The sequence below is a fragment of the Tursiops truncatus genome, chromosome 11, assembly GCF_011762595.2.
Source record: "Tursiops truncatus isolate mTurTru1 chromosome 11, mTurTru1.mat.Y, whole genome shotgun sequence".
Taxonomy (NCBI): domain Eukaryota; kingdom Metazoa; phylum Chordata; class Mammalia; order Artiodactyla; family Delphinidae; genus Tursiops; species Tursiops truncatus.
The window spans coordinates 61,652,698-61,672,923 of record NC_047044.1 but is presented as its reverse complement, the minus strand read 5'-3'; the positions used below and the strand labels follow the sequence as shown (position 1 = coordinate 61,672,923).

The 20,226-nt window shown below is 38.6% G+C and overlaps 1 protein-coding gene and 1 long non-coding RNA gene across 10 annotated transcripts in view; one reads left to right on the top strand and one right to left on the bottom strand.

Moving 5' to 3' along the window:
- Positions 1 to 99: 99 nt before the first annotated feature.
- LOC109552097 (uncharacterized) lies at positions 100 to 12,815 on the top strand. The gene is made up of 5 exons (XR_002178839.3): positions 100 to 248; positions 456 to 590; positions 1,250 to 1,347; positions 9,744 to 9,914; positions 11,744 to 12,815. It is a non-coding gene; the product is annotated as an uncharacterized lncRNA (long non-coding RNA).
- The window catches only part of TFCP2 (transcription factor CP2), a 50,946-nt gene continuing 36,107 nt past the window's right edge, over positions 5,388 to 20,226 (bottom strand). For 2 of the 9 annotated variants that reach the window (XM_019947239.3, XM_019947236.3), the window contains 12 exons: positions 19,921 to 20,026; positions 17,289 to 17,395; positions 16,105 to 16,257; positions 15,274 to 15,384; positions 14,296 to 14,384; positions 13,506 to 13,554; positions 13,027 to 13,120; positions 12,010 to 12,100; positions 9,754 to 9,878; positions 9,171 to 9,313; positions 7,257 to 7,308; positions 5,388 to 6,844 (listed from right to left, as the gene is read on the bottom strand). In XM_019947239.3, the coding sequence (XP_019802798.1) occupies positions 6,807 to 6,844; positions 7,257 to 7,308; positions 9,171 to 9,313; positions 9,754 to 9,878; positions 12,010 to 12,100; positions 13,027 to 13,120; positions 13,506 to 13,554; positions 14,296 to 14,384; positions 15,274 to 15,384; positions 16,105 to 16,257; positions 17,289 to 17,395; positions 19,921 to 20,026 (1,158 nt within the window). In that variant the 3' untranslated portion in view covers positions 5,388 to 6,806. Of the gene's footprint in view, positions 6,845 to 7,256; positions 7,309 to 9,062; positions 9,314 to 9,639; positions 9,879 to 12,009; positions 12,101 to 13,026; positions 13,121 to 13,505; positions 13,555 to 14,295; positions 14,385 to 15,273; positions 15,385 to 16,104; positions 16,258 to 17,288; positions 17,396 to 19,920; positions 20,027 to 20,226 lie in introns of those variants that run through there. The other 7 variants (XR_012324403.1, XR_012324404.1, XM_019947237.3 and 4 more) reach the window with 7 other exon arrangements.

Genomic DNA, 20,226 nt, shown 5'->3' with positions numbered 1-20,226 from the left:
GTCTTATAGGCGCCGGCACGTCCGGACCGAGCCCCGGGGCAGGCTGGGAAATGGAGTCTACGTGCCGGCCCCACGCCCAGCGGCATGCCGGGAGTTGGAGGCGGCTACCAGCGCAAAGCCGAAACTCGCCCGCAAACAGGCTCAGGAGGCTGTGAGTCCGCAGCAGCGGACCCTGGGAAAGCAAGCGAGTTGACGCCACAGCAGCCTTTTGAAGAGGAAAAGCGGAGACCCTCAGCTACAGATCTTCGGTGACTAAACAAATTGTCTTCTATAACTCCCCTTTTCCTTTCGCCAGGCCCACACTCCCATGCCTAAGGAACTTAATCCCCCTTATCCTTGCTCAGGGGATCTAAGTCTTAAGCAGCATGACGTGCTGCAGCCTGCCCAAGGTATAAAGAAAATACAAGCAATGCAGAGTAATCTCAGTATGTATTGATGGATTGTTTTCCTTCCAGAAATTTCTTACATGACTTCTGATCTTCACAACTGTGCAATCCATTTTCAAAACGGGAAAAAGACTCAGAAATCAGAAGTTGTTACGTCTAGAGTCTCTTATTCACCATATTTCATTGTCTTGATAGCATCACTAGGTAAGTTATTACAATGGTGCCAGTTCGCCCCTTACTTCCCCGTGCCTTGGCTTCCTCATCTGCAAAATGGGGATAAAAGTATGTATCTCATAGGGTTTTGTGGAGATTAAATAGTTAGTAGTATAAAATGTTCGCAACACAGTGCAATGTGTTTTTCCTGGCCACACAGAAATCAAAAAGGAAGAGAAGACCCCAGACTCTGTAGAATCAGCGGGCTGAGTAACAAAAAAAGCAGCCTAAAGGCCATGCTGGGTAGGCTAAAAGTGTTTCATATGCCTACACATCTAGAATTTGAGCAGTCATAGAAATCTGTCAGAGTACCATCAGCCTCAATGTCCAAGCTTTGTTGGTTAATGACACCAAACTAGAAGACAGCCAAAGCAAAGTTAGGCACATCCTTTGAGGAGACAGCAGAATCCAATTTGGCAGTAATCTCTAGATCAGTCAAAAAGATCATCTGGACTTACAAACATCCCAACTACTTATCACAGAGTCACTTATTCACCATATTTCATTGTCTTGATAGAATCACTAGGTAAGTTAAGCTTAAGTGCAGTAGAACAGAAGATACAAGGAAAAGTGAAAAGAAATGCTAATATTATTAATATGTAAATTATAACAATGGACATCTAATTCTAAATGTGACTGCTTTGTTCCAGACCATGCATAATTCATGCATGGGTGTGTTTTAGGGACAAAAAAGTCAAGTAGGAAGAAAAGACAGATGATCAAGAACAGATGAAGATGAAAACCAAAGGTCAGATTTTATGTCCTGGGCAGTGTTTATACGTCTGTCTTGCAGTCTTGTCTACATGTAAAGGTGATCTTGTAGTCAATAGTATCCTAAACTTATTAAGCAACTGAATAAGTATATTACGTACAAAATAAAACTGCTTTATACTCATTATCCTTTGTAATCTCCCTAACAACCCTATGAATTAAGCATTATCTCCTTTTTAAGATGAGAAGGTTAAGGTTTAAGAGATTATATTGTCCAAGGTCACATCCAGGAAGAGCAAGATCTGGGATTTGAACAGTGGCTTATCTGACACCAAAGTATGTACTGCATCAACTACTCTTTACCAAACAAAAGATAAAGAGTACACTCTCCAGGGAGGTTGAAAATGAATAGATCAGAGGATACTATGTGCTGAGCTTCTTAGAGAAAAAGAGTTAAGTAAAATCTAAGCCATTGCATGTACTTCCCTGGTGGTCCAGTGGTTAAGAATCCCCCTGCCAATGCAGGGGACATGGGTTCGATCCCTGGTCAGGGAACTAAGATCCCTCGTGCCGTGGGGCAGCTAAACCTGCATGCCACAACTAATGAGCCTGCATGCCACAACTAGAGAGAAGCCTGTGCACTGCAAGGAAGAGCCCACACGCCGCAATGAAAGATCCCACCTGCCACAACTAAGACCCGATGCAGCCAAAAAATAAATAAATATTTAAAAAAATTTTTTTTTAAATCTAAGCCATTGTATTTGTTTTTCTGATAGGGAATTCGTAGATTTAGCCCTGAAGTTGTATGTTACTTTACTAATTTACATTTAATTAGAATCCAGATCTAGAGAGACAGGCACCTCTTTGTGACTAATTCCACACTAACCGAAAGAGATCAATAGAGCAAATCTGGGAAAAAGACAGGGCCACAGCAATTTAAGAGCACAAAAAATCGAAGAAGCTGTGTGTTTTATCAAGGAAGGTTTCAAAAAAAGACACACAAATTTATCTATATATGTGCATAACACACACAAAAACCCTATTAAAAAAGCAAAATAACAAACAGGTTTGAGGGGGTAGAGTGCAAGGGTGAGTTTAGAGAGGTCAAGCTTAATAAGCTTAAAAAAGGTGAATGAAAGTCTGAAGTAAAGTTATAAAGATGTCTAGGGAAAGATATTAACTAAACCCTTAAATGAAAAATTAGACATTAGAACTCAGAAAGAGGGGATTCCCTGGCGGTCCAGTGGTTAGGACTCCGTGCTCTCACTGCCAAGGGGCTGGGTTCAATTCCTGGTCGGGGAACTAAGATCCCACAAGCCACACAGCACAGCCAAAAAAAAAGGAAGAAAACAGGAATCTGTAGTGATTAAAATGAGGAATGTGTATCTCATCTTATGCAAATATATGAAAACACAGATTTACAAGATAAACTGGTTATTACTCATGTCCCAAAAGATCCCATATAATACAAAATAGTACAATACAATAATACAATAGTGTTTTTTAAATAGCAAGTTCCTTTATAAAATTGACTTTAATCCAACTGAAAAATTTAATTCATATACAACTTTTAAATCTCTGAATTTGAGAATGCAAATGCTAGACTTCGTTGCAATTTCCAAATTAATTTGTTGAACAGGCCAGAATTCATAAGGAACAATACAGAGGAGATCTGGAAGTGAAGAGGAAAGATGCGGAAAAAAGAAGGAAGTAGAAATAGATGGAAGTTCAAGGTCAAAGGCAAAATACAAAGTCATTAAAGAAGCATAGAGGAGAAATAAAGTATTAACAAAACAGAAAACAAGTGCTGATGGCATTAACCTCACATCACATAGGGCATCTTTCTTCCTTATTTAAGTCTTGGAGTTTGTATAATGAAACAATAATTTAATCACAAACTAAAAATAAATATTCTAGCAGGAAAAGCCTTAGCTCATGACTAAGAAAACAGAGCATTTTTAGGAGAAGCAGAAGAATGAAGCAGGATTACTTTATACGAACTAGTATATAAAAAGATGCAGCTAGGTGGGGCATTTGTGCCATTCCTGCTGAGACTTGGGAGTTCTCATAACAGAGCAGCAGAGGCCATAACAGATCAAATTCCCATAGGGGAACCATCCATGGCCAAGTAAGACAACTAAAGATTCAGAAAAATGATAAAAAGGCTCAACTGCAGCTCTCTGGTTCCAAGTTATCTGGAATTGTTAGGTATTGGCCAGAGAAAAAAGCTTCAGCGAAGGAGGAGAAACTCGGTCTTGTTTTCAAATATTTGCACCTGAAATTTGTGTTACTTTCAAAACTGAATGCTGAAGCTTCAGTCAATCCTTCACGGTAGTTTGAAGATAGCCCAAATGTCTGCAGCAACCCTATATGAAAGACTTTCTCAGGAGACTTGGAGATACAAAGGGTTTTCAGAACACTCTTTCATTAGGCCTAAATGAGAAATGGCGAGGCTCATTATGTCAAGCCTTCTTCACTTGCCATGCTCCTCCAACTCACAGTGGTGAGATCATGCCCTGCCCCTCACAGCGTACCCAGTGCCTGACAGTGCCTGACTTCCAGGAATCACGTCTGTCCCCTCAAGAGAACCTCACCACCTCAGGTCTTTCAGACTCTACTTACTTGTCTTATATCTGTCGTACTGTAATCTCTTTCCAGACAAGATGACCACCCCCATTTCCCCTCCCTTTAAGTGGCGTCTTAAATAAATCATATATTTGGGCAAACATTCTTATTATTGGGGCATAATATTGGACAATCTTATTACTTAATAGCCACATTTTACGTAGTGACTGGTATTCAGTCCTTAAGAGTTCTGCAGTGACCCTTTTACTTCCCAATGACTCCCTTTTAACTATCAAGTCTTTACACAATAGATTCTTCTAGATGGAACCTATTATACTTCAAGGAAACAGTACAGACAATACTAAGTTAAACAGGATGCTACTCCACTTCTCAGGAGGGCCTAAAATCTAACCATTCTCCTTCTCATATACCCTCACCCTAATGGAAACATTAAACCATCTCCTTTATTTTAAGTATCAACCATCACATGGTTAAAGAGGTAAAATCCAGCAAATTTTACTTTTAGGAATATATCTTAGAGATACACGCAAAAAACTTAGGAGAATACATGTTTAAATGGGCTTAACCTAAATGGCATCCGTAAGGAATGGCCATTTTTTTCCCCAAAAGAATGATGTCAAACTATAAATCCTAACATAGAAAGATGTTCAGGATATATTAAACATAAAAAGAAAACTGCAGATCATTAGTACTACATGAGCCCATCTGGGTGTGTGTGTGTGAAAGAGAGAAACTTTTTTGCAATGGCTACCTCTATAGAGTGGGACAAGGAGATAAGTTATACCTTTCTTTATTTGAATTTATCACTTTGTGTATTACTTTCATCATGAAAAAGCTAGTTTAAAATTTTCATTTAACTGCAAGGATCAATAGTGAACAAATGCAATTTTTTAAAGCAAGTTGAGTAATTACAGTGTTCTATCACTACACCAATTCTTACCAATTATATGGCATTAGCACTATAAATATTTGTTTGAAGCTAAAGAAAGCCCAAGAGATTTTCTAGTTAATCTGAGGATCTATGATTACAAACTTCCATAAATTCATTTCTATATAAATTTGAAAACTACTCTTAAAAAACCCTCTATCTCCAAGTAAAAATTAGTAAGTGTAAATTTATAGTAAATATATTAATAGAATTCTGTGTATCATTTACAGTAAACAAGAGTCACAGATGCAGATTTAGAAGGGACCGTAAAAGTCCAACCCTCCCAGCCTAACATTCAGAAAGAACTGGAATAAATAAATAAATAAAAATAAAAAACAGCAGCCTGCTGGGGAGAGAGCTGACTTCCCCGAGCTGAGAACCAGTCCTATGAACATAATACAATTAGAAATGTCCCCCCAGAATGGGGACATCTGGTAATCAGTCACTAAAAAAGTATTTTGGCCTAATATGTCAAGTTGTCCAGGTCGATTTTAAACAAGTCATTTGACTTAATTTTCTGGTTTCAAAATTTTCAATTTCTTTCAAACCAAAAGAAAACAGACCATGTTGAAGGTGGATTTTAATGAACGAAAATCTCTGTATAAAAACATTTAAACTTTATCAAATGCTTTAAAAATACACACACACACAGATTCAAATCCAATACAGAATCTTTTGAACATTATCATTTTTCACCTCAGCATAACACGTAGAGGGATTTCTGGATAAAACTTTACATGTGAAAAAAGACCCATAGTCTTACACATGCACACACACAAGAGCACACAATCACAATCAGGAAGAACTAAAGTATATGGTAAGAATGCAAACAGGATGGGAATGAATTTCTTGTAAAGCTTATATAAAAGAACGCTACATGAGTAAAAGAACTTTCTATACCAAGAGAAGATGCAGAGAGGGGAAAGAGAAAGCAGAGGTTAGTCTAACTCATTAATAGTTTGAGAAGGTCATTCAAGAACGGTGAATTTGGGGAGTTACAGATAATCCCTAGTTTTCACCACCTCAAATTCTGTGAATCTGGTAACTGATGATGCTTTGAAAGTGTCTATGTTTTCATTTTTTTGTAGGTCTTGATTTGTTCATCATTATTTAGGTGTGGTTTGTCCCTTTTGGTGTTAATTCCTCAGTTCTCGCTCAGTGTTAGATCCAATTCACCAGAAGAGCCACAGTAGGAAACGGTGGCAAGCACAGAGGACTGCAAGGGTGGCAGTCACGGATGGCTGTTAATAAGAGCCAGACGGCCTGGGTTTGCATTTCAGTGTCACTAGCTGCTAGCTGCCTGTTACTCAGCAAGCTCCTCGGCCACTCTGTCTCCATTTCCTCATCTTCAATTAGGGATCATTATTACCTACTTCATATAGGGCTATTAAGAGGATTTAAACAAGGTAATCTATTTAAAGAATTTATCACACTGCCTCACACAACTAAATGTGCAATAAATGTTACCTAAAATTACTATTAGTCATAGAATTACAGGGGAATCAAAAGAAGAATTTTCTTCTTTCTCCATATTTCTCTTTAATGAGGTTTTTCAGGGGCAAAAAAGGTTGAGGATCTAGTCTTATGAATATAGATGTTTGCTTTTATGTTAGAAAAAAAAATTACATGGCTCCATATCACAAAATTTAACATCTTTCCATTAAACATCACACAATTCTCATCATCATTATGCCCTACACACACCCTAAATGATGTGGAGTTTTCTATTGATATTCAACAACAATAGGGTCCAGAAATTTTAAATAAGAAATCGTTGCAGAAATGCATGTTGGGCAGTAATCTGTGGGTGCCCTAAGAGCCTGGGCCAACAGATGCCTGGGATTCTGCCTCCAAGGCCTGGACACAGTCAGATGGGTCAGGTTCTTGCAGCCCTTCAGAGCTCCATTTGCAAGACCCCCTTCGAGAGGGGAGTTCCCATAGGCGAAAGCAGCAGCAGCCACTGAGGACGGAATGCCCCACACCTACTTCAGTATGATATGATAGCTATCATTGGTTTCTGCTGTAAAAAAAAAAAAAGAAAAAAGAAAAAAGAATAATCTTTAGTTACCTCTAAAACACAGCAGGAGAAAAATATATGTGGTAAGGTTCTTTAGAGAAAGAAAAAACAGAAGGACAGAGGGCAGTATACTTAATTATCACAGAATACTTGTAATAAACATGCATTATAAGAACAGCATGCCTCCGTTTCATCCTTTGTCCATGGAAGGTGGAAGAAGATGGCAGGAAGTCATCAGTTACACTGTCTACTCTAATAATGGCAAGAAGCCAATTCATAAAAAGGAACAATCTCTAATAATGTCACTTTCTTTACCTCAAATACGGCAGTTAATACTTTCCCTCTCTCCTCAAAGTACTATTAAAAAAACCCTCAAACTCCTTCGAGAAAGGCATTTGCCTTACTACTTCATTACCTTTCATTGTGTCCAGAATAAAACAGGCTTCTTCCTGAAAGTTCTGTATCATCTGAAAAAAGCAAGAAGTTTTGCTGATTATTAAAACCTTGGTTTGCTATATTTATTTTTTATTTATTTATTTTTTTTGCGGTATGCGGGCCTCTCACTGCTGTGGCCTCTCCGGTTGCGGAGCACAGGCTCCAGACGCGCAGGCCCAGCGGCCATGGCTCACGGGCCCAGCCGCTCCGCGGCATGTGGGACCCTCCCGGACCGGGGCACGAACCCGCGTCCCCTGCATCGGCAGGCGGACTCCCAACCACCGCGCCATCAGGGAAGCCCTGCTATATTTATTTTGCCTGTGTGTTTATTATACTAGATGTAAGTGAAGAATAATCCTTTGTTTTGTTTTCTCTCCTATTTAGTTTTCAAAAGCTTTCAAAGCTAAGCATTCTAAAACTGCTTTCTTAAAATTCGAGTGTGCATTTTCTTGGGCTAACCCCAAGACTTTCCAAGGGGCACACAGATACAGATAGGCCCATATGGGAGGAATTAAACTTCCATATCTGTTCTTTCCTAAAACCATCTGAGAACCTCTTCAGTTTTCCTTTCCCACTTCCCTTCTCAAACTACCTTTTCCCATTTTATAAAATAAAGGCAAGAGTTTCACCTTCCTGAAATCCTATGAAGATGCACTGCCCTGGAGTATAAAAGCCCCCAGGATGCAGAAGTGTAATTGCAAACGGAAACTCAAATGACTGGGTAATAAAGTCTTATTTTCAATTCTTTCCTTTCACCAGAATTGAAGTGATCTAATCACAAATTGTCAAATGACAGATGATTCAAAATAATTTTTGATAATATCACTATGCAATTTTTGGCACATAACTCAGAAGTTAAAAAAAAAAAATCCAGCAATGCTGTTACAGCAAACTCCATCCATTCCTGTCTATCAATTTATATGGAACAGATTCCACAGCACTTATATCTAGGGGAAAAAAAACGGATGGAATTGATGCTGAACTCTATTTCATTCTAGCAATCAATAGGCAGTATGTATCTATCGATGAATTAATTGTCTGTGGGAGGGAGGGTAAGGAATCGAGTAATCTCATCCATCTCATTAATAGACGCACTTTTATTGTATTTTATTTTATTTATTTATTTTTGGCCACACTGTACGGCTTGCAGGATCTCAGTTCCCTGACCGGGGATTGAACTCCCAGGCCCTGGCACTGAAAGCTGAGAATCCTAACCACTAGGCTACCAGGGAACTCCCTAGATGCACTAATGCATTAATAAATTTTTTCTTAATGTTTAATAATTACTTATCAAAACATATAATACATTTATGTTATTTTAATCCATTGTATAATTATGGTGATAATTCTATTCAGAAGAGATTTTTTTACTTTTATTGAAGCAAATTTTTGTTTTAAAGAAATATGGTAGGATAATTAATAAAAGATATTCAAGCATAAAGGTAGGTTATGGTAAGATGAAATTCTGTGGGGGAAGTGAATGAAAATATGAGTTTAACGAAGCAGAGAAATGATATAAAAATTCTGTTAAAAAAGTATATTCATGTATTTTTTTAAACAGATGACAGTATTAAATTACTCTTGTATTTAGGTTACACGGAATATAGCTAGAGTAGTGAAGTAATCACTTCATTTTTAAATGTCATATAATATGCCCAGAAATGACATCTTTTGCAACTATTTAAACTTAAAACAAAAAATTTTAAGTCAACCTAAAAACGTGCAAGGGGATACACAGTTTTAAAACATCATTGTAGGAGGTAAGCAAACAAAAACATTTGAAAACCTCGTCTTAGAAAACAGAGCACTCTGCCCCAGTAGAACGGTTCCTGCTCCTGTCATCTGCCCAGACAAATCACTGTCGTCTGGTGATCCAGCTGTGCTGAAAATCTACCTCGTCACTAATGAGCACATGGATTCCTGTGGGCCCCTGCTTGTAGATCTGGCTGATCTGGCAAGGGGAAATGCTGAAAAGCTGAGCGATTTTTTCTGTCAGTTCAACAGCTGTCAGTTCTTCTAGGTAGATGGCATGGTAAACTGCAAAAAGGAGAAAGCAAAGGCAGTCAGTACAGAGTGTCTCTGGTCTTAAATGTAATCTGATCACTAGGAATGCCCACTTTCCTGAAGGACTCAGAGGCAGACTGCCTGAATTGAAATGCCAGCTCAACCACTCGCTAGCTGTGTGTGACCTGGGGCAAGTTACTTAACATCCCTAAGCCTCATCTTCCTCATCGAAATGTTGGCAAGAACAATAAACTCTACCGCAAAGAGGAAACACCGGTTGTAAAAATTAAAACATGTAAACGTGCTGAGAATAGTGCCTGGCATAATATATTAGGAACTCAATAAACATTAGCAATTACCATTCCTTCTAGCAAATGCTGAATCTGCTGTTTGATAAATTCCCATCACACATGCTCATAAGTCATCTCTTCATTTTTCTTCATATCTGTCCTGGCCTGTGCAGAACGACCTACCGAAGAAAGTACCATTTGAGTCTCCATCCTCATGCTTCTGCTGCTGTTGCTGCTGCTGTTGCTGCTGCTCCCTCAGCTGCAAGGATTCCTGACAAACGTAAATGGTTAGCCTTGGGCGCACCATCCTAAGGAGGAAAAAAGAAAGCTGTTACTCTTTCATGGTGAGCACATTTTAAGGAAGAACTTGTGTGTCTACATTTTAGCTCCCCACTGGCGTGTGTGTGTGTGTGTGTATGTGTGTGTGTGTGTGTGTGTGCGCGCGCGTGCGCGCGCACGCGTGCATGCGCGCGTTTTAACTGAATTCATTCCAACAGAAGCCCTCATATAAACCTCTGGTTTTCCTTGAAAAATCAGATCTGGTGATCCAAGGCCCCCATTCTTACAAAACACCCAATCAGCTGTTCTACTTGCGTGGTGCATGCATTCTTCAGTACCCCCCCCCCCGACTTGACTGTCACTCATTTACATGTGGTCTCTGTAGTCATTTGAGTTTGTAACCTTTGATGTAAAGGTTAGAAAGATTCAAAATGTGTGAGCCACTGTTTTGTGGGTCAGTTCAAGACATACCTTCTATTGATACTTAGAAGTACCAACAGGATAAACTAGAAAATCTTATTTCCCTCATTATCTTCTCCTAAGCGTCTTTAGCCTTCTTTCTGTTCTTTCTTCTTAGACAACAATATTGAATTACCTCTTGCTCTGAGCATCTTATTCCTTCCTATTTCTAAATGCTCTGTAGGTAATACTTTTTTTTTTAAATAAATTTATTTATTTTTGGCTGTGTTGGGTTTTCACTGCTGCACGCGGGCTTTCTCCAGTTGCGGTGAGCATGGGCTACTCTTCGTTGCAGTGTGCGGGTTTCTCATTGTGGTGGCTTCTCATTGCGGAGCATGGGCTCTAGGCACGCGGGCTTCAGTAGTTGCGGCACGCGGGCTCAGTAGTTGTGGCTCACGGGCTCTAGAGCACAGGCTCAGTAATTGTGGCACACGAGCTTAGCTGCTCCGCAGCATGTGGGATCTTCCCAGACCAGGGCTCAAACCCGTGTCCCCTGCATTGGCAGGCTGATTCTCAACCACTGCACCACCAGGGAAGCTCCTCTGTAGGTAATACTTTTAAAAATGAAAGATCCATTCTTTTCCTCCCAGTCATCAACCCTTTGAATTTCACCTCTTTCCTTAAAAGTTTCCAACTTGGGCCTCCCTGGTGGCGCAGTGGTTGAGAATCTGCCTGCCAATGCAGGGAACACGGGTTCGAGCCCTGGTCTGGGAAGATCCCACATGCCACGGAGCAACTAGGCCCGTGAGCCACAACTGCTGAGCCTGCGCGTCTGGAGCCTGTGCTCCGCAACAAGAGAAGGCCGTGACAGTGAGAGGCCCGCGCACCGCGATGAAGAGTGGCCCCTGCTCGCCGCCAACTAGAGAAAGCCCTCGCACAGAAACGAAGACCCAACACAGCCAAAATTAATAAATAAATATATTTTTTAAAAAAAGTTTCCAACTTGATTCAATTATCTCTTGTAATATACACAAACACAAATACTTCACAATCTGTTTCATTATTTAGTCACTGATTTGGTTCTATGGCACTGACCTGTATGTTTTTTCCATCAATATTACTACTTCCTATTGTAAACTGTAAATCCCAAACAGAGACTAGAAGTTCCTCTGTATTACATGTAATATTTGTAAGCAGACACTTAAGCAATTCCTACCCAAACTTAAGAATAATCTCTTCTTTAGTAAAACTGAGTTCAGGACCTTTGCACCCACTGTTTCTTCTGCATAGAATGTTCTTCCCTCATGACTCCAAAGCTTCCATCCTTCTCATAACTCAGTTTAAATGCCCCCTCCTCAGAGAGGTCTTTCCTGACTATATTCTGTACTCTGTAGGAAACCACCTTATTTTTGTTTGTTTGTTTTGTTTTCCTTCAAAATACTTATCACTATTCAAAATACTTATAGTTTATAATCTTTCTCTCTCTCCCCATCAGAAAACTCATCAATGTATCACCAAAGCCTAATGGCTCATAACAGGGACAACGGATATTTAACTGAATGAAAAATGGAATATCATGAGGACCTCCTTGGATCAAGTACAGGAAAAGATATTTTTCATCTTTATTTGGCACATAGCTGGCATTCAAAAAGAATGTTTCGACAAGATGTATTTAGCTGTACAAAAAGTATTGCGAAGAGTCCCTGAATCCAAATCCATTTGAAATCCAGCCCCACTGATATTTTACCACTAATTACATACCGGCCTTTCAATGCATTAAAAAGTCTGATTCCATCTGCAGGGCCACAGATTTGAATCACATCATCTCTAGTTAGCTTCAATAAATCTGCCCCTGGAATAAATATAAGAAAATGGGTGATAACGGCAAAGATTCTCCTTGTTAATGACTTAAAATGGACTGTGTTACAACGACACCTCACTACTAGTATGCTACAGTCATAATCTCTTGCATGGCATATAAGGCCCTCCATGACCTGGCCCCTGCATCCTCTCTCACCTCAATTCCCACCCAATTAACTTATTCATTTAACCCTATGCTTTCATCATGCTGATCACGCCTAATGAGCAAGTTGTTCCTCCTGCCTGAAATATCCTTCCACTGTCTGACCACCAGACCCTTCCTCAGCCCTCAAGATTTACCTCACACATCACACATCACACATGTTCCTTCCACTGTCTGACCACCAGACTCTTCCTCAGCCCTCAAGATTTACCTCACGCATCACACATGTTCCCAAACTCCAGAGCCTTACACTTATCTATTGCATTACAACTATTTGTTTACCTTTTTCAGGGTTTTATTTTGATTTGGGTTTTCTTTGATACTAGATGGTGACTGATCAGGAAATATGCCTTATCCATTTGTGTATTCCTACCATACCTGGTACACAGAAGGTGCTAAATAAGAGTGGAATGTGCAAAGAAAACATAATATAGTGATAGCAAGGGGAAAATTTCCGACTACCTGCAATGCTCCTTGATAAAATATTTTATGGATAATATATTTTAAAGTATTATATAGAATAAATATTTTAAAATTAAAATGAGTTTAAACTAAGAGGTCTTTCTTTTTTGAGCATTTCACAGCACAGCTGCAGCTGGTGAGAAAGTCTGAAGGGTTCAATGAAATTCATTTAATCAGAAAAATGCATTAAGATCTCCCCCCTCTACACACAAAACAACACAGGGATACCAGGAGGCCCTGGAATGTAAAGGAAATCCCATGCTGGGGAAAACAAAAGGACAAGCAAATTTAACCTGAGAAGTTTGTAAAAAGCCTTGTGAATGTGGAAAAACGGTTTCGATGCAACCACTGCTGAGCCTCCTGAGGTGTGGTTGTTGGCAAGAGGTTCTGAAAGAGGGAAAGCATTTTTTTTGGTAACTAAATAGACTCAACTTTAAAAAGGTAAATGTTACATCATTAGGTAACAACAGCCAAATACACCCACATTCAGACAGGCTGAGTTTGCTTGGAAGTTGTTTATACATCAGTCTTCTTTCTCTAACCATGCAAGATATCCATGGAATTCCATCCTTATCTTCCCCACTAGACTGAAAGTTCCTTAAATACAGCACAGTATCTGGTTCAGGCCAAAATTCAATAAATGTTTGCTTAGTGAATGAATAATACTCCCTAAAAGTTGGGCATTTCTACTGAATCACACAGTCACCAAAGTATTATTAGACATCAGACTATTAGACTATAATAACTGACATTTATATAACTTTAGACTTACATCTGTGACTGGAGGGGGTGGCTCTGGCTGGTGGTTTGGTGAACCATTTCTAAAGAAACATTTAAAATGAAAGGATGAGTTCATGACACACACTAGGGTTCATCGCCTCATTCTTCATCATCGTAAGTCTTAAGCTAGAGATTTAAGGGAATCTGTGCTATCTCATAAAACATTCCTACTCTTGGATCCAATACTTGTATTATCTATTATTTTAGCTCATCTTCACCTTCTTCCCCCAATTATCAAAGATTCATAATAATTAGGTGTTGGGATCATTCTTAATAAGTAACCAAACAGATTTTACTGTTTGCACAACTGTGTTTCAATTCCCAACGACCACTCTGATCAGGAAGTGAAATAACTTTAAGAGAAGCAGTAAGAGGGAGAAGGGAAAAACACAGAAAATTCATTCCCTGAATCACTAAAAACTGACCATAAATGCTGTTTCCTAATAGTGGGGAAAAGGGAATTCCCTGCAGGTCCAGAGGTTAGGACTCTGCGCTCTCACTGCCGAGGGCCGTAAGGGCAATGAAAAACTAAATCCCATAAGCCTTGTGGCGTGGCCAAAACAAATGAAATAAAATAAAATAAATAAATAATAGAGGGGGAAAAAGGCTACATAAAAACTCTTTCAGTCTCTTTTGAAGATAACCCAAACCTCAGTTAATATATAAGTCCATCAAAGACTGACCAAATAGAAGGTCTTATTGATTTGGAAAGATTTTGTTTATGGAGACATAACGAAAGAATACATATTTAGGACAAACACAAGCCGATTTCCCAGACTTACCCTTCCCCAAGAGAAAAACTGTTATGGGAACTGTTGAAGCCAGGTGATGGGGAATTATTGACATATGTGATCTCGGGCCATGGAGAACACTAAAAACAAAGGACAACTTAGACACAGAAAGTACATTTGACTCTTTCTGTGTCAAAATTCCACAAAGATGTACTACTGTTACTCAAATGGCACATCTTTTTTTTTTTTTAATTTTATTGGAGTATAGTTGATTTACAATGTTGTATTAGTTTCAGGTATACAGCAAAGTGAATCAGTTATACATATACATATATCCACTCTTTTTAAGATTCTTTTCCCATATAGGCCATTACAGAATACTGAGTAGAGTTCCCTGTGCTATACAGTATGTCCTTATTAGTTATCTGTTTTTTACACAGTAGTGTGTATATGTCAATCCCAGTCTCCCAATTTATCCTTCCCCCAGCTTACCCCCTGGTAACCGTAAAGTTTGTTTTCTACATTTGTAACTCTATTTCTGTTTTGTAGATAAGTTCATTTGTCGAATAGCACATCTTGATTAGTAAATCTTAATTCCTCAGAGGCCCTCACAACTAAGAGGACAAGTAAGTTTTGACCAGACTGGAAGTGATGTTTCTTTTTTTTTAAATTGAAATATAATTGACATGAACATTATATTAGTTTTAGGTATACAACATAATGATATATGTATACAGTTGACCCTTGAACAACGCAGGTATTAGGAGCACCGTCTCCCCCTCCACAGTCAAAAATCCGGGTATAACTTGACAGTCAGCCCTTTGTATCTGCATCCTTGGATTCAATGAACTGCAAACCATGTAGTACGGTAGTACATATTTAGTGGGAAAAAAAATCTATGTATAAATGAACCCATGCAGTTCAAACCTGTGTTGTTCAAGGGTCAACTGTGTATCGCAAAATAATTGTATTTTTCTTTTAAGAGTAAAAAGTACTGATTGAAATTGTCACCAAAAGAAATCCTTTTACCTCTGTGAGTATAGTTGTCTCATAGGAAGGTTGATATTTCTCCTTCTCATGAGGCGTTCGTTTCTCCATTTTCTCCCTATCTGTTTTTTGTTTTCTGTCTGCACCTTTGGGCTAAAATGAGAAATATTTTGTTTCAAACTCACATACTCACCCTTCGACTCAACAATATTACTTCTACGAACTTAAAATAGTCACATGTGAAACAAAAAGGTATGTACAATGAGGTAAAGACAAGATCCATCATTACATCTAAGTCTGAAAATAGGATATTTAAATGTGTGATGGAGTTGAAAAAGAATGAGAGATCTATAGCTACAGACGTGGAAACATCTCTAAAGCACATAGTTAACTGAAAAAAACAAGCTTCAAAACAATTCATAAAATCCCATTTACGTTTCAAAGAAAAGAAAATATCTGTATATCTAGGTACCTGTGTATATAAGAGCACAGAAGGGAACTAGAAAGATACATATGAAATTATTGACAGTGGTCACCTCTGGGGAGAGGTTGGGGAGTCAGGGTAAGAGTGGTAAAGGGGGACTTCAGTGTCGTGCTCTGAATACTGCTGTATTAATGAATCTTTCGCAATGAGAAGGTATCTATCCATATGATATCCATATGATCCCTTTTCCAAGTTCCCCTTCTCCCATGACCATCCCTATTTAAATTTCTTTACCGGGCATATCAGTAATTATTTCAATAACTCTAATTTAGGCTGAGCTTTCATAGTTTTTGAAGATGGGACAAGCTGACGTTCTCACTTGGTGACTAATGTTGCAAATGAAGGACGAGAGGGAAAGTTCCAAGGGCCAGCACAGCGCCCAGGAGTACCTTGAAGACTTTGATCTGGCAGCTGGCTGAGTGTAAGTGCTCAGTATATTCCCCGTTCTCATTCTCCTTGAAGGTATCGATTTGTACTCGAAATGGCACTCCCTTCTCTCCACCATGTTTCCTCATAGTGAACTCTGTGCTAATACAATGCACCTGAAAAGAATGCAACATCCAGCCAGGTTTCAGTACTGTTAGCTAGCCAAACCAGTCAGCAACATTTTTGGGGCAACTACTAACAGCAAAACCTTTAAACACCTACAAAGAAACTTTTCCTCTCTTTTTGATCATGAAGAATTCACACTCTCATGAGGAAATGAGGAAAACTTAAACGATTTACAAATGCAAACAAAGTAAATGTACAGATCTAATGTTAACAAAAAGCTACTGTGAGGCATTCATTAATCGTTTCAGAAAAGACAGAGCTAACATAAAAGAGAAATGGTTTCTGTTAGTAAAACTTTCCTGAACTTTAAGGTAGATTTTAGAAAGCACAGGCACCATCCATGCTGGGAACACAGTAAATATGAAAGCTCACAAGCAATAGGAAGAAAAAGGTTTGCTAGGCTACTGCATAAAGTCCAAGATCTTGGTAATCTTAATAGTGGAATCTTGGTTGACCAAATACTAGCTTGGGTAAGTTATTTTCTCTAAGCCTCAAGGACTATTCTTACAACACAGGATTATTTTTGAAAGTCTTAAGTAAAATCATGTATAAAAAGTATTTACTTAACACGGTGACTACCTGATGAGAAGTGCTCAAACTATTGGTTATCATACAAATAAACTCTAACAAATAAGACTTTTCAAGCAATCTACCCAAAGGACATAATCAGATATGCAAATCAAATTCTAAGTATAAAGATGTTCAAAATAACTTCTTGGATAATAGTGAAAAATTAGAACATTCTCAAAGCTAAATAATTGTTAGGTAAGTACAGCCAAAGAATAAAATATTATGCAACCACTAGCAAGTATTTTTGAGAGAAACAAATAAATAAATTGGGGAAATTAGAAGAGCAATTCAGAAACTCCTCATTGCCTTCAGGCACATGTTGAGTAAGTCTGCACTTGTTGAGAGATTCAACCCTGTAAAGATTTCAAATTCAACATGTTTTATCCTTTAAGAACCAAACTGGTAGTAAGAGATCCTCTTCAAAACTGGAGCCCTATCTGCAGTGTCTTACCTGAATGAACACAGATGTCCTCTTTGCAGGGTCCCACAGGAACTCCACTGTATTTAGTTGGTTTGGATTAGCCCTAGGATCGATTATACCCACAGACATTGGGATATCTGAGAAACAAATGGTTATCATTGAACAATTCTGAGTGCTACTGGGTTTAAATAAGAAAGCACCGATTCTTATATTATTGGTCCCTAATTACCAAGATTTTTGTGTATCATACCTTAAACCTTTTTTTTGCCAATAAAAAGAGTTTGACTTGACCTAAAATTGACCTAAATACTTTCCTTTTGAGTATCTTTTTTCCATTTAAAAAAGTTTTTACAATAAGACAATTTAAAAGTAGTTTCCTTTTAATGTGCCAAAATTCTATTTAAAGATAGATTTAGTCTACACACTGGCTCTAGTGTCATGAAAAATTTAATTTACAATCTGCTTCACTTACAGTTTTAAGGTTAGTATTACTGCTAGAAGTAAACTAAGAGGATTGTCATAGAAGGATAAAGCAGAGTGTCTGAATAAAGGCAGAAAGTGTTGTTATCACAAATATTAAGTGGGGAAAATTTAACGTAACAATTGATGCTGACTTATGAAGTCATCAAAGAATCCTATAACAGAGTGAGACATCTTATTCTCAGGAGGGAAGAAAAATGAATGGGCTTTAGAACTTTGCTTTCCAGTCCATATGGCATATATTTAAATATCATTCCCTGACTTCTATTAATATTCAAACTGGGGGATAAGGCCAGGCTGATATTTATTATCATAACTATGCTATAAGTTTTCTACTGTTTTAGTATCAATGATTCAAACAAGAAAGCATTAAGTGGGTTCCACTCCACAGCATTAGCTACGTTGGATTTATCCTAAAGCCAGTTTATCAAATATATATCAAGATATCTGTAGGAGAACCAGTGTTTTCTCAGATAAAAATAGTAGTACTTAGATTTGTTTAACAACTATGCTTACCAATAGGAGATGACAACCAATAAGAGATCAAAGACACAGATGCCAGAATTAAAAGTACATTCACGAAGAGAGGCTGCATGTGTGTTTGTAAAGATCCTTCCCTTTAGGATTTAAGAAAAAAAAACTCTTTTTTGTTTCATTCACTAGTTTGTTGTATTTTTTAGATTCCACATATAAGTGATATCATACAGCATTTGTCTTTCCCTATCTGACTTATTTCACTTAGCATAATGACATCCATGTCGCTGCAAATGGTAAAATTTCGTTTTTTTTATGGCTAATATTCCATTGTGTGTATATGTGTGTATAAATATATATATGTATGTAAGTGTGTGTGTATGTGTATATATATATCTCACATCTTTTTTATACATTTATCTGTTGATGGACACTTAGGTTGCTTCCATATCTTGGCAACTGTAAATAATGCTGCTATGAACACTGGGGTGCATGTATCTTTTTTGTTGCGGTACGCGGGCCTCTCACTATTGTGGCCTCTTCCATTGCGGAGCACAGGCTCCGGACGCACAGGCTCAGCGGCCATGGCTCACAGGCCCAGCCACTCCGCGGCATGTGGGATCTTCCTGGACTGGGGCACGAACCCGTATCCCCTGCATTAGCAGGCGGACTTTCAACCACTGCGCCACCAGGGAAGCCCCTGCATGTATCTTTTTGAATTGTTTTTGTTTCTTTTGGATATATACCCAGGAGTGGAATTGCTGGGTCATATGGTAGTTCTATTTTTAGTTTTTTGAGAAACCTCCATACTGTTTTCCATAGTGGCCGTACCAACTTACATTCCCACAACAGTGCACAAGGGTTCCCAAAAAGAAGGAAGTTGTGGCACATGCTACTATATGTATGAATCTTGAGGATTATGGTAACTGAAATAACCCAATCACAAAAAAGACAAACACTGAATGATTTCACTTATCTGAGGCACCTACAGTAGTCACATTGATACAGACAAAAAGTAGAATGGTGGTTACCAGGGACTGGGGAGCGGAGGGAATGGGAAGTTATTGTTTCATGGGTACAGAGTTTCAGTTTTGCAAGATGAAAAAAGTTCTAGAGATGGATGGTAGTGACGGTTGCACAACAATGTGAATGTACTTAATGCAACTGAAATGTACACTTAAAAATGGTTAAGGGGGCTTCCCTGGTGGCGCAGTGGTTGAGAGTCTGCCTGCCGATGCAGGGGACACAGGTTCGTGCCCCGGTCCGGGAAGATCCCCCATGCCGCGGAGCGGCTGGGCCCGTGAGCCATGGCCGCTGAGCCTGCGCGTCCGGAGCCTGTGCTCCGCAAGGGGAGAGGCCACAACAGTGAGAGGCCCGCGTACCGCAAAAAAAAAAAAAAAAAAAAAAAAAAATGGTTAAAATGGTAAATTTTATGTTATGTATATTTTACCACAACTAAATTTAAAAAACAAAAACTCACCCTCAAGTTATGGATGCAACTGTTACAGAACTAAAGTGTCTACACTTTCAACTTCAGTTTTGGAATCATTATATCAGTAATTTCTTATGCTTAATCAATAACCACTTCTAGGTTCACGTTAATTGAGCCCCTGAAGCATTTTGAATCAAAGTAAACATCAAGGAAAGAAAACCAATTCTCAGACCATAGTTATAGGCATTTCCTGGGCAACAGATTCTCTTAACTTACCTATGTCAAGAATTCTATCTCCAGGTCGGTTCCACCTCCAGCCCTCCAGCTGCTGATGTTCAGTGTATTGTAGCCGTCTGTCATGGAACACGACACGGAATATACTCTAAAAGGAAGCAACAAAATCAAATGTTAACAGGATCCCTTAAAAATCAGTGCTGACAAAGGAAAACTAGCAGGAGTCACCCCCAGTTGGTTTCCAGACACAACTTAAAATTATTTTTCTTGAGACCTGTTTTACTCTAAAACCCATACCATACTGTATTTCAAGGCAAACTTTATAATTGCTCAAATATAATCTATATT